We start from the raw sequence: 15,406 nt of genomic DNA, 5'->3' as shown, positions 1-15,406 counted from the left end.
TTTGTAGCTTATCTTTTTCTTTGAATAAAATGTCTATTTGCAAATTTAAAAAAATATTCAAGTTAAGAACAGGAGAGAGAAATTAAATGCCAGGGAATCTCTACAGAGGTAAATGCTTGTCCCATTCACAAGACCAATTCCAAATTTCCAATATTTTCCTCCTCTTTAGATTTACTCATCACCTATCACCAGTTCACTGGATTTTTGAGCTCCCATGATCACCAAGGAAATCTGAAGGGATGAGAGATTCATCATATGGATGGCCGAACCCTGCAGGAAGGTAGGGCGAAATTTCAAAAATTTCTCTCTCCCATCTGGGAATCATATTCCCTGTTTTAGAAAAACTTCATTTTTCAATGATCAATCTTGAACCAAGAACCGAACCAGATCTGAACCAAAACAATATGAGAGGGATATACCTGATACGAAGAAATAATATCTTCCAATGGAGGTGTTCACGCCCAAAGAAGGATCCAAAGACTGCTCCCACTGAAGATGACACAGTGCAGGGTGGAGCAAAATCAGCAGTGTTCTTCCAAAGAACCAAATCCTTCACCAAGAATTCGCTGGAGGGTAGGCAAGCACGACTCCCAATCAGTTTTTCACCAAAAACTGATATCAAGAATGCTTCTTGATTGCTCCTATATCAATGGAGGTCGAACTAGCTATGGCGGCAACTGGAGGAGAACGCAGGGAGAAGATGGCGCAGTCACACTGGTGTTGTCTTCTCTCTGTGTAAACTGAGATTTGATCTCTGGAATTTGGGATGGGCTGAATGGTTCGCCCCCTCCTCCTTTTATAGCCTTAAAGAGAGCTCCTAATCTCATTAGGAGTTTCCTAATCCAAATCTATATTTGGATAAGGAGTTCTCTTTAAGAGATAAGGATAAGACCTTATCTTATCTGCAGATTAGATCAGCTCTCTCCTAATCTCATTAGGAGGTTTCTAGATCCAAATCTATATTCAGATCTAGACTCTCTGAGTGGATAGGGTAAGACCTTATCCTATCTGCTAATCCAATCCCAGATCCGCCCCTCTCTTTAATTAGTCCAACTAAACCAGTTCGAAATGGGCTTTAGGCCCAATAAGTCTAAGTGCTCATTAACCTTCCAAACTGCTGCCCAGTTGGGCTTCCTTGTATGGCGTGGGACCCAAACATTGATCTACACATCAGTCACATGGGTTCAGCCCAGCCTTTGTTACAAGGCCTGGCCAAATTCACTGAAAAGACAGTGAACCCCCTAAAGCCCATCACATGGGCTCCTAATGGACCCAACACTTACACCAAGTGGCCCTTGGGCCAAGCCACCTTATAAAAACCCAGGGACTGTGGGCAGATGCAAGATTAGCCCATCAGGCATTACCCTCAATGGTCTTACACTCAACCTCTCAACCCATAATGATCAAACACTGCCCGACAAGAGAGGACATCTCCCTCGGCTGCAAGGAACAGTGTTGCACTCTCTACTCACATGGATCCCGGGAATTAAAACATCTTGCAAACATTTTGAAAGCATAGTATATATATGTACATCCGTATATAAATATATTTTGCAAAACAAATTTCAACGATTGAAATCGGCTGCCAGCAACCTTGGTTTCCATCAGAGAGAGTGCATCCCCAATCATTACCTTTGTCCGACAAAGGGGCTGATCCTATCACTATGATCACCCACTCAGATGAATTCTCGGACTGTCCCAACATACCCAGGTTTTGACCCTCGCTAAGGATCTCACTGATTGGCTTATCAAAGACAGCCCAATCCGACACCTAGTGCAGTATCATAATCGAGTCTAGGGGTTAGTGTAACTTTCCAGTTTTGCCCACTAATCACCAAGGTCCAAAGCAATACTGGAAATCTGGTCCGGTTCAAGATTTCAAGTAAACCTACACTGCATGTACCTCGGGTCTCAACCTGGCAGTTGAGATAGGCCACCCCAACACTTGGCAGCACCATCAGTGTCAACCTTAGCAGGATAAATCTCCCCAGACTTATCCAACGGTTGTGAACATTCTAAACTAACACGAGTCTCATAAGTGTCCAGTTTAAGGGTTTTACACAGAAACACACCACTATAACATGAATCAAATATGTACTTTATTCATTTACAATAAATGTCATAATGTACATCAATCTGATTGGAGATAAGGGCATACACTGTCTAACAAAATCTTGCACAGTTTTCCAATTTGATCAGCTATTCTAGCCAAGGCTTTAAAACTGACACAAAGAAAACCATAAAGTGAAAGTTGATATAATGAGAGTGATACAATCACTTAAAGTAAAAAATATATAATTCTTCTTCTGTGCAATTAACTTATTAAATGTCTGAACAACTGGATTGCAAAGCTCAATAGCTTTAGGGTTTGCTCCTAAAGCAAGGTGAATCTATTTTAAGGGCCAGCTAGATTTGTATCATCCGGGGCTAGCACAATTATCAATCTTATTTGCAACACCTCATGTTACTTAAGTTTGCTTTCCTAATTAGATTCTTACATCCTGGGGTTAGCATAATTCTCAATCTCATTACAAAGCATCTAGTGATATCCTTAAAATAATAAATAAAGAACTAAATAATCTTTAACTTATAAATTGGTTCTGGTAAATTGAAAAATACATGACTATAAAAGAGAGAGGGATATCTATGTCTAGGCTCTGTATTATGGATAGAACAAGAAAACCATTGCTACTGAAAAATACAGGAAAATAAAGGGGAAAATAACTAAACTCCCATATGGGATTGAACTAACAAGACACTGCTACTGAAAAAGAAAAAAAGGAAAATGAAGGGGAAAATTAAAACTCCTATATGCGGTTTCAACTCTTTACATCATTCAGCACCTTTAAGGGACTATTTAGAATCCCATTACCATCTTATAGACTGATTTCTTTTCCTTACTTCTATTTTACTCCTCTATGTATAGTTTGTTCTTGTCAGTGGTGGAATTATATTCCAGAGGCTATATATTCTCTGTCTTATCTTATCTTACCCTCTGCTAATAAAGCTTCCATCCTTTTCAATTAAAAAAATTATATAATAAAGCAAAAGGGAAATGATAGTAAAACTTTGAGATGCCCTGGAATCTTTTCTGTTTTGAAAGGGTAATGTAAAATTGTATTGCTATAATCAAAAGAAGTATAGTTTACTGTATAACACAAGAATGATATGGTGAATCCACACCTTCAGCATTATGGTCTTCCTTCATCAGCCAATGTTGGTACTAATAAGAGCAAGATGATCATTGTCTAGGTAGATCTTCTTGATCTTGTAGGATGGCTTGCTAGTGATCTTTACTTGGTGCATCAGTTGTCTTATCAGAAGGGACAGAGGCAATTGATGGTCCTTTTCTGTCTCCAAAGATCTCTCTCCTAACCAGAATGAAAAAAGAAAAAATAAGAAGAGGAGAGAAGTCTGAAAAGGTTCAAACAGTGTTTTAGAGGGGCATCCATTGGAATCAAAACAAGTTTGGTAGTAGTATGATTTTTTCCTCAAGTTTTCTGTCATTTGTGTTTCTGATACATATTTGCATCAACTTTTCAAGTGATGATTACCTGATATATTTAATATTGCTTTCTCTAAACTGTTTGTGTTGTTTATGCAGGAGATGTCTTCTATGCAAAGTGGGATGAAGTATTAGCTGGGGCTACCGCAGTTGTTTCAACTCTTGGAGGTTTTGGTAGTGAGGAGCAAATGGAGAGGATAAATGGAGAGGCCAACATCTTGGCTGTTGGTGCTGCTAAGGATTTTGGTAAGGACTGCTCCATTTCCCGTTTTCCTGTTGGATGTGCTATATAATAGTGGTTGATTATATGAAACCTTTTGTGGTATTTTGTGTGATCGTTCCTATAACAGTAGTGCATGAAGATAATAACAACAATTGCAAATAGTTTATCCATGGATCCTGTATCTTCAAATCCCTGGTGTAGGATGGCCAACAGAAATGTCATCTCCTATGGAGAATATTGTCTTTAGAGGTTATGGGTATGGATGTTTAAACACAAGACCAATTACCTGATGCTTGAATTTTCAAGTCACACAATCATTTATGAGATTGAGGGCACAAGATATTATGTTCTTGGTAGACCACAATGATGGTGGAGAATTCTTGTAGCTGATTCCAAATAGTTAGCACCAAGGCACAAGATACTATTTTTCTCTGTAATGCTTAAAGGATATCAGGCATATTTTCTCTATGCTCTTCAATGCAGGAATTCCTAAGTTTATCTTGATCTCAGTTCATGATTACAATCTACCATCCTTTTTACTTTCTTCCGGATACTTCACTGGAAAGAGGAAAGCAGAGTCAGAAGTTCTCTCCAAATACCCAAACTCTGGTAATTTCCCCCTGATGGGTACTCGACTTGTCACTCCTACATCTGTTTTTTTTTTTGCTTGACCATGTATCTGTGTTCTTGGCTTTTGCTGTTTTGAATTGTTTTCTCACCTCTGAAAGATCTGCAGGTGTGATATTAAGACCAGGTTTCATATATGGGAAACGAAAGGTTAATGGTTTTGAGATCCCACTTGATCTGATAGGAGAACCAGTGGAGAGAATTCTTCGTGCAACCGAAAACTTTACCAAACCACTAAATTCTCTTCCGGCATCTGATATTTTCCTGGCCCCACCTGTAAGTGTTGATAACATTGCCCTTGCCGTAATAAATGCAGTTACAGATGATGACTTCTTTGGTGTCTTCACAATTGAGCAAATCAAGGAAGCTGCTGCTAAAGTGAAGGTGTGAGTGGGTATGTTAACTAGAATCAACCATTGTCAGTAATAGTTACACATCTGAGAAACACCAAAAATATAATTCCTTGAATTTGAAGGTCCATATCTGAAAACAGTTCGGTGTGCTTTAGGGTTCTTGTAAACTGAACGATCATGAGTTACGAGATTTGCATTTTGGTGTTCCTTTGGATGTACTGCACCTTCGGACCTTGAGCCATACAATTTTCAAATCCTTTTCCCACTGTATTATATAATATTATTGATGTAAAACTCTTAAATCAACATGTATGTCTTTTTTTCTTTAGACTGGCTGCTTTTGTTTCTCCATTGAAGATTTTCACTTTTTCAGATTGGAATATCTCCACTCCTTGTATAGTGAAAGCTTTGTTTTATGTCCATCCAATTTGTTTTGACATGTATCACGAGTAAAACAAAGTTTTTTTTCCATTATGTGGTGTGATTGTGTGAATGATACACTCTATAAAACATTAAGGCTGTTAGGATTGTTCACGGGTCAGGTTGGGTTGGTTTACTGTGGTTTTTCTAACCGACCCGACCTGGTCAGGTTGTCTAACATAGAAACTGAAACCGACCCAGTATTAAGCAAAATCGACCTGGTCGGTTTGGATCGGTTTCGGTTTTAAATTCATCCCTGTGATAACATCTTGCTAATTTTAAAAACAGTCATAAATTGAACATCATTTCAGCCATCTCCTATGATAAAATTTAAATAAAAATTTAATCACAAAAGTTGTTCATTAATCACTATTCACTAATCTAAAGTTTCTTGCAATCATTCAAAAATTAGGTGGCCTAATAGGCTTTGGAACTTCATGTTTGAACTAGGAACTAAGTCGGTTCAGTTCGGGTCGGTTTCAGTTTTTTTGTGTGAAAATCAAAACCGACCCGAATCATCGGTTTGGGAATTTGCACAACCAAAACCAATCCATACTGATGAAAACCTGACCGACTTGGGTTGGGTCGGTCCGGATTGGTCGGGTTGGGCCTTCTTATGAACAGCCCTAAAGGTTGTGTTTGGTTGCGGTGCAAATTCATTTGCACTGATGCAAAACTATGGTAATGCAAATGATTTGAGTGCAAGTTTTGATTTATTTTTGTTTAAAATTTCACACAGCTTTGTTTGATTGCAATGAAAATTAAGTAAAATAAGACCCAAAGTAGAGTAAGTAAAATCTAAAACAAATTTAAACCAAAATTTGCATGTTTTTTATTTGCACTCTAATACGTTTGTACTAGTGCAAATAAAATTGCATTGCAACCAAACACAGCCTAAGGGCCCATTTGGTTGGCATTTGGAATTGGAATCACCCATTCTCTCTGTTTGTTTGGTTCAGGTAGGAATCGCAATTAAATTTCATGAGATATGTACGAGGAGGGTTGGTGGTGGGTAAAGAGAAATAGGGTTTGAAGGGTTTTAAGTCATTTACCAAGCAAAGATTAGCTGAATGTGAAGGCTGTTCAGCAAGGTGTGAAACCAATGATTAGGTTCCCCATTCTACACCAATAACAAAAAACATAGAATCCATACCTTTTACAGGAGTCTGGATCTCCTGTTCACAAGAACTCTGCCTAGTGCCTGCGTCTACTCACATAATATCGCATTCACAAATGGAAAATATCTTATCTTCTTGAATAGTATTATACGGGGGTAGTGTGTTGGGTAGACGTAGGTAGAGTTCTTATGGACTGGAGATTGGAGTCTTTTTATGGTAGGGCCCATGAATTTATTACTATTATGAAATCTTATCATTGGTTTAACAAGACAACTCCATGATTTATTTAGTGGTTCCATCAATACATATTCGATATGCATTCAATGATTAAAGGATTGGATCAGTTGTTCTATTGAACTTAGATACAAAAAATGCTTGGAAAACACATGGATACGAACAAAAAAATATAGAAATGTTTGGATACGTTAAGTTAATGCATACAAATTTCATAAATATATTAATAATGTCAAGTTTAATGTCAAAATAACTATAAATAATGTATATATAGGAATAGTATATTTTAATGGTATATCTGAAAAAATATATTATGATTAATATAATGGGATGCATAGATACTATACAATTTTATTGATAATGCATCAATCAAGACTAAGACACATATTATATGGATTTTACAAATTAATACAAGTATAAAGTCATTATCATTTTATTTTTAATAAAATCCAAGGCACAAAACATATGCAACTATATATTTGTATCATTATATCATTTTTGCTATTTTTCTATTTTAATTTTTAACATCAACTAAAAAATTAATTCCCAAATCTTCAATAAATAATAATTTCATTTTTATAAAAATAAATATATTTATATAATATATAAATGAAAATATCAATTAATAATTTATAAAAATATATAATCGTAACTTAAAATATATCAAATCTATTTAAATTTTGAAGAAGCATATCATATGTAAATTCTTAAATTTTAATTACTAAAACGATCATTCCATTATTACTATTTTTATTTTTATAATTTTTTTAAAATAAAAATTAGTTTTTATATAAATGTAGATTAGTGGATTTGATAGATCCTATCTATATTATATTATCAAATACTTTGTAAACAATATTTTATCTTTGTAAATAATAAATACATTGTTCTTTAATGCAAATTAAAATATTGATTAAGAATTTATAAATAATTATTATAATTTATCAAGTCTACATAAATAATTTCAAGTATTAAAATAATTATTCTATTAATAATATTTTTATTTGTATAAGTTTATGGAAACTAAAAATCATTTATATATGTGGATTTGATCAATTATTTATTCTATTGGTTTATAAAATAATAATTTTGATTATTATTCATTTTAATTTGTACATGGAGTTATTGAATATATTATTTGTTTAGATTAAATGTAAGCATTAATGTTAATAAAAGATAATTTATTTCACTTGTTATTACGAAATATAAGGTGGCATGGTGGTTAAGATCCTTGTGCTCTTGGGCTCTAGGTGATCTGGGTTTTAGGGTTTGAATCATGCTAAGTCCCTTTTCTATAGTGAAGCACTATGTTGTTAAACTCAAGGTTTGATATGCTTCTGTAACAGTGCGTATCGGCCGATACTATATGATACGCATCAATACAATGGCATATCAGACTGATACACACAATTGGCACAATATCGATACAATGCCAGTCGTGTTGTACCTCATATCGTCCCCTACCGATACCAATACAATACACCCAATGGGGCATATCGTGTTGATATTTTAATCCTTATATGCACTATAGAAGACAAAAACTTTGTGGTTTATTTAACATAACTCCCTTTTGATTCTCCCCGCAAACAACCATCTTTTCTTGAACCCATTTGGAAAGAACTTAAAAAAAAAAAAAAGGCAAAAAAGAAAAGTTTTCTAGTTCTAAGATTTTTAAACGAAAGAAAAAAAATGGTTTCTAAAAGGTCTCAAAATAACAAAAAGGATAAAGAATAATGAAAGAATTTACATAAGTAAATAACAATTCCATTATTTGGATTGAAAAAAGTATATGAATTAAATGAAAATAAAAACGGAAAATTTTCTATAACTACTATCAATAATCATATTATTCCTAGCCTATCGATTCAAATTATGCCCACGGGTTGGACAAATATTCACTAACAGAAAAATAAAATAAAGGACTTGGCTGATAGAACAAGTACAATTAGAAATCAAATAGAAAGAATCAGAAAAGAAAAAAAATACATTACTAGCCCCAGAGATAAACATTCATGCTAAGGAAACAAGTTGTGATAAAAAAAGATCATAATCACCAAAAAATATTTGTATTTGGAAGATATTCAAAAGAAGTGCCCGATTAATGTGTAAATGGCACTTTTATGATTTTTTTATTGAAAGCCTATGATGATTAATGTTCCCATAATCAATGCACAACTTTTCCTTGAATCAACAAAAAAAAATTGATAAATACATTTAGAATGATGAAACAAATCAAGAAGGAATTGATGAAACAAATGAAAATACAATTCATTTTATTTCGCCTATAAAAAAACCGTCTTTTAATATTAATATTAGTAATAGTAATAAGAATTCAAAGATTTCTTGTGACCAATCCTCCTTATCACAAGCATATGTATTTTACAAATTATCACAAAAATCAAGTTATTAATAAATATCACTTGATATGTGTACTTTAATATAGCAGAACATCTCTTTTTATTAAGGATAGATTAAAGGATTGTTTTTCTGACCTTTCACTTATTTTGATTCGAACAGCTATCATATAAAACTTTTCACTAAAAAAAAAAAGAGTAGGAGACAATTGTTTCTAAGGTTGTAAGGAGAATGCATTACTCTCTCTCTCTCTCTCTCTCTCTCTCTCTCTCTCTCTCGTTCCCAATGATCTAAATAATCTCTTCTCCTAAACTACCTCCCCCACCTAAATAATATCATTTCTAACAACCGATAGATAAAAAAGGATTTGCTTTTTTAATATCTAGTCAAGTGGCATCACTATCTCCCACTTTCTCCTAAGCTATCTCTAATTCCTATTTATCTCCTAAAATACCTTTAATTCCTATCTTTTATCAACAACAAAACTTTCATTAAACAAACAGAATAATTGATTACATGGGAGGGGGGGATAAATTCTCTTAGCTCCCCTAATAGAGGCTAGAGTCCCCAAAGTGATAAAGACCAAAATTACAACTGAGCCCAAAAAATATAATCCCTAATTGTCCCTTGCTTGGCTAACCCATCAACAAACGAGTTAGCACATCTCTTTACCCAACTAAACTTTAATTCCATGTCCTTAACCAGCCATTTGAATTTTTTTCTTTCATTGTTGTAGTTCCATAACCCAACCATGTCTTCTTTTATCCATCCTACTACCACCTCTAAATCCCCTTCAATTACAAGCTTCCTATTGTTCATTTCCTTTGCCCTTTAGATGCCTTCCAAGACGGCAAAGATCTTGGCCCTAAGAGAGTCACATATCCCAATTTTGATTGAGAACAAGGCTGAAATATTCCCGTTCTCATCCTTAAATACACCTCCAATGCCTTACTGCCCAGGGTTTCCTATACTACTACCATTAAAGCTCAACTTTATAAACCAATGAGGGGAGGGGTTGAAGATAGACTTAAGCCCTCTTTGACCTAGGCACAACTAGCAACATCTCTTTTTCTCAATAGGCCATCCACTATAAAGTCTGTGAATAAATTCACACTTATGTGAATCAGAATTATCAATTTTTCAATGCTTCTCTCTCTTACAGAGAAAATTCTTGATCTGAAATCAATTTCAATTTGCGCAGATAATTGTTTTTTCAGGAAATTGGTTCTCAGATTAAGGGTTGTTGATCTGAAATTAAATCTTTATAAATCTGAATGATATTTAGAATAGTTCTTTATATTTTCTTGATTTATGGATTATTCGTACGGTGGAGATCGAATTCTTTAATGGCGTAGGAAAACTGCGATTTGTAGTTCTTTAAATTTTGGTCTGTAATTAATTTATTTTAATTTTCTAGACTGAATGTATATGAATTCGATCTGATGTAATATTAATAGAAAATTAGGGTTTTTCTATTTATTTTATTTCAAGATCGAAGTTGGATGCACAAGAGAAGGAGATTTTGTAGATGGAGAAATCGCTATCTGTAATTTGCAGTTTGCGTAATTGCAAACTGTGATCTAACATCTGTTTTGCAGGTTGCAGATGTACAAACAGCCCTAGTTCTGATTTTTTATTGTCTTTGATCAGTGATTTAATTTTTCAGATCAATTCTTGAATTATTTCTTGAATTAAAAATCAAACCCTGAACCCATTCGAACCAGATTGGACCGAATCTGTGGTTCGATGGGGGATTATCTCAGCCCTAAGTTCCCACTCTTATGTCAAGAGATTGATATTTAATTGCAAGACCTAATTCGGCCCACACCTGTAAGGCCCAGTTTTAAGATGTTAAAACTACTTAAGCCCACTAACTGCAGAAAAGCTATATGGGTTGAACTGCTTAATGCTATTCAGCCCATATACATAGATAATATTAATTAGTAATATAATGGATTAAATTGGGCTTTAATGATGGGCTTTGCAGATATTAATTGATTGGATCAATTCTATCCCTGCATGTGATGTATGTGTGATGTGCAACATTCATGAACCATAAGTACTTGGCCCATGTTGATACGATAGTGGCTCTTGCGCACACCATGACTGAATGCACATCATTGCCATGGTGTCCTTAAGATCATTGGATGATCCTCCCTTCATGATGGGCCCCACACCTCCCATAAAGAGGATCCGTGTGGAACCTTAGCCGTTTAGGGCCAACCAAAATCTGGCTTTATGAAAGTCAGTGGGAGCCACTTTGGTTTGACCTAAATTAAACTAGGGCGTAATAACTTTTGTTCCCTCCTGAAATATAGGTGCATGTGATAGGGAGATTCATATGATGAACTCTCTAAAGGCCTTCCATCATTAGCATGAAGATGGATCCTTCAGTAATAAGGAAACGCACCATAAAATTGGTTTATCCATTTGTTGTTGGATCTGTTGGAATGTTTCATAAGATGATAGGGGCGCAAAAACCGATGTGGAAGGGGCCTATCCTAAAATGGAAAACTCTCTCACGGTACCTTGGCGTTCACGAATATGATGGGTAAGCACTCACTAGACAGAAAAGTTTAACCTAAATGGCAATGAACCTTCCATGCACCCTATGTGATTTCCCACATTTTCAAAGACATAATTCGTAGTCTCCGTGACTGAGATAGGAGGAAAATCTCGGAGATGAATAAATGAAAATGGAACATAGATTAAAAGTCATATCTATGTAAATAACATGAATCAAATTAGGTTGTGGACTAATATTTGCCTTTTATCAGAAATGAAAAACGAACAATTCGCTAAGCTGTTGGACGACAACAAACTTAAGGGCCCAAACTATGCTGACTGGTACCATAATCTTATGTTGGTCCCGACCTCTAAAAAATTAGACAAAGTAGCTAAGAATCCTACCCCGGAGCATCCGGGTGATAGGGCTTCTGAGGCCCGAAGGAGGGACTACCAAGAATGGGAAGAAAAGAATTCCCTAGCCCGCTGCTACATCATTGCCTCCTTGGATAATCCAATACAGAGGCAGTTCATTCAGATCGAATTGTCGAAGGACATATTGGATAGTCTAAGGACAATGTATGAGGAGCAGAATCATTCTACTCGTCAGAAGGTCCTGAAACAGTTCATGACCGCGCAGATGTCCAAGAACTAGTAGGCTCATGACCATTGTCTTCGGATGATGGGTTACATAAATGAACTTGAGGCTCTTGGATCCGACATTGACCATGTCACGAAAGTAGACGCCATCCTAAATTCTCTGCCTCCTTTCTTCAATCAGTTCATCATGAACTATAACATGAACAAGCAGAATGTCAGCATTCAGGCTCTTGTTGAAGCTAGAAAGTCAGGCAAGAAAAAGAGGAAGGCTAAGAGAAAGCCCCAGAAGAAGGCCACCAAGTCCAAGAAGCAGAAGAAGGACAGAGCATCAAATGCTTGTCACTTCTACAAATAGACCGACCACTGGAAGAGGAATTGTCCTCAATACTTGGAATCCAAGAAAGGTAGTCTCGAATCCTGTGTCATAAAAACCAATTTTTTGGTAACTTCTGCTTCTTGGTGTATTGACTCCGGGGCTTCGACTCATGCGTGTAACTCACTACAGGGGTTCAGGATAAGCAAAAGACTAAGTGACGAAGAAGTAACTCTTTACTTGGGGACTTCTGCAAGTGTTGCAGCTACAACTACAGGAACTGTAGAGTTAATTTTCAGAGAAGAAGCTATTGTACTAAAAGATTGTCTTTATGTACAGAATTTGAGAAGAAATTTGATTTCTGTTTCAAAACTGTGTGCGGATGGATATTCTGTTCTTTTTAATAATACGATTACTATTAAAAGAAATAACAAATTCCTCGCATACAGAGAAATTGAGAATGGTCTCTATGTTTTTCACCCTTCTCTGGAAACTAACATATCCGAAACTACATTGGATGGCATCCCCAAGAAAAGAACCTGTGATACAATTAATCCCACGTGCCTGTGGCAATACCGACTTGGCCATATTAACATAGATCGTATCACAAGGTTGGTAAAGGATGGTCCTTTGGATTTTCTAACTGTAGAAGATCTTCCCACTTGTGAACCTTGCCTCCAGGGTAAGATGACGAAACGGCCATTTAACGGTAAGCCTGAAAGATGTACAGGCACGCTTGACCTTATACTTTCTGATGTATGTGGTCCCATGAGTGTTAGAACATGTAACAAGCACGTTTATTTTATAATATTCACTGATGACTACTCTCGGTATGGTTACGTTTATCTAATGAGACGCAAGTCTGAATCATTTGAAAAGTTCAAAGAGTTCAGACAAGAGGTCGAGAAACAGTAAGGGAGAGAAACTAAGACCCTTCGATCGAATCGAGGTGGCGAGTATCTCTCTGACGAATTCAGGGACTACTTAAATGTCAACGGGATAGTATCACAACTAGCTCCTCATGCTATGCCATAACTAAACGGTGTGTCAGAGAGGAGGAACCGGACTTTATTGGATATGGTCCAATCACTTCTCGTACACTCAGAGTTGTCCATATCTTTTTGGGGTTTCGCATTGGAGACTGCGATATACGTGCTAAACTAGGTTCCAACCAAATCAGTTCTGAAGACTTCCTATGAGCTTTGGACCAGTGAGAAACCAAGTGTGAGACACTTGAACATTTGGGGTTGTCTGGCACATGTTAAAAGAACGAGTGCGGACAAATTGGAATCAAAAACCAATTGTTGCCTATTCGTAGGCTACCCCCAAGGGCTTCGTGGATTACCTATTCTATGACCCAGGAGAATATAAAGTGTTCTATAGCCAAAATGCCCATTTCTTGGAAGATGATTACATCCTGAACAATCATCATTGGGAAATTGTTCTTGATGAGGAGAGCTCAGGGGTAGTGGGAGGTGTCCCACAAGTTCCAAGTAATGACCAACCTAGAAGATCTACCCGGGTTTCCAGGCCTCTAGTTCGTTTCGGCTATGACCAAGATAGTTACCTGGTGGAAGCTACAACTAGTGAGGAGCATCCCGTGACTTATACAGAAACTATGTTGGACATAGATTCCTTGAAGTGGGTAGATGCCATGAGAGTTGAGATGGACTCAATGGAGACCAATGGAGTCAGGACTCTGGTAGATCCGCCCCCTGGGGTAAAAGCAATTGGTTGCAAATGGATCTATAAGAGGAAGAAGGGCTCCGATGGTAAGGTTGAAACCTACAAGGCTCATCTTGTGGTGAAAGGGTACACTCAGAAAGAAAGAATCGATTCTGAGGAAACCTTTTCGCCGGTGGCCATGCTTAAATCCATTACGATCCTGCTAGCTGTAGCAGTATACCATGATTACGAGATTTGAAAAATGGATGTCAAAACTGCATTCCTGAATGGAGATCTTAGTGAAAATATCTACATGCAGCAACCACAAGTTTTCATAGCTGCAGGTCAGGAACACATGGTATATAAGTTAAATAAATCCATATATGGACTTAAGCAAACTTCTAGGAGTTAGAACATCTGGTTTGACTCTACTGTCAAAAGGTTTGGCTTTGAGTAAAATCCAGATGAGCCCTGTGTTTACAGGAAATCCAGTGGTGATAAGATTACATTTATGGTTCTGTATATAGACGACATTCTACTCATTGGGAATGATGTAGGAATGTTGACTACAGTGAAAGTGTGGCTTTCACAGCAATTCTCCATGAAAGATCTTGGAGAAGCCTTCTATATATTGGGTCTTCGACTCTATAGAGATAGATTGAAATGGATAATAGGATTATTCCAATCTGCTTACATTGACAAAATAGTCAAAAGATACTGCATGAAGAACTCCAAGAAAGGAAATGTTCCTTTCAGGCATTGAGTCACTCTCTCCAAGGGCATGTCTCCCAAGACTCCCGAGGAGATTAAGGGCATGAAGGACGTTCCCTATGCCTCAGTCGTAGGGAGCATCATGTATGTCATGTTGTGCACTTGTCCTGACATCGCTCAGGCAATGAGTGTAGTAAGCAGATTTCATGCCAACCCAGGGCAGGAGCATTGGACTGCTGTAAAGGACAAAAGAGTTTTGTCTGGCATTTGATGGTAGATCACTACAGATCCAGGGGTATACTGATACCGACTACCAGTCATATCCAAATGGTAGAATGTCTACATCTGGTTATATCTTCACGATAGGATCGTGTGTTGTTTTGCTGAAAGTCAGCAAATAAAGGTCCTAAGTAGTAAGAATAAAAGTCCACAACCCAAGCCGAACACATTGTCGTAAGTGAAGCTGCCTTATGAATGAAGGTGTTCATTCTGGAATTTGGAATTCAGCACATCACCCATTCCACTGTTGTGTGACAACACTGGATCTACGAGAGATTGATGTTAAAAGGTAGCATCAGCGGAGAATGTGGCAGACCCATTGACTATACCACTGACACAGAAAGTGTTTGAGAAACACGTGGAAAGTATGGGACTCCGGCTTATATTAGATTGGACCTAAGTGCAAATGGGAGCTGTTAGACAGTGTATGCCCTTAGCTCCAATCAGAATAATGTACATTATGACATTTAATGTAAATGAATAAAATACATATTTGAT

At 36.6% G+C, this 15,406-nt stretch overlaps 1 protein-coding gene across 2 annotated transcripts in view; it reads left to right on the top strand.

The window, feature by feature from the left end:
• LOC148880941 (uncharacterized protein At1g32220, chloroplastic-like) overlaps positions 1–5,036 on the top strand; it is a 35,347-nt gene extending 30,311 nt beyond the window's left edge. The window contains exons 5-8 of one of the 2 annotated variants that reach the window (XM_088963061.1): positions 3,605–3,751; positions 4,212–4,337; positions 4,465–4,749; positions 4,864–5,036. In XM_088963061.1, coding sequence (XP_088819187.1) covers positions 3,605–3,751; positions 4,212–4,337; positions 4,465–4,745 — 554 coding nt within the window. In that variant the 3' untranslated portion in view covers positions 4,746–4,749; positions 4,864–5,036. Of the gene's footprint in view, positions 1–3,604; positions 3,752–4,211; positions 4,338–4,464 lie in introns of both variants that reach the window. The other variant, XM_088963060.1, reaches the window with a different exon arrangement.
• Positions 5,037–15,406: the final 10,370 nt, after the last annotated feature.

This window comes from Nelumbo lutea, chromosome 1, assembly GCF_056320005.1.
Source record: "Nelumbo lutea isolate HS-2025 chromosome 1, American lotus-T2T, whole genome shotgun sequence".
Taxonomy (NCBI): Eukaryota; Viridiplantae; Streptophyta; class Magnoliopsida; order Proteales; family Nelumbonaceae; genus Nelumbo; species Nelumbo lutea.
Note: the sequence above shows the minus strand (reverse complement) of the source record. Positions and strands in the feature narration are given on the sequence as shown.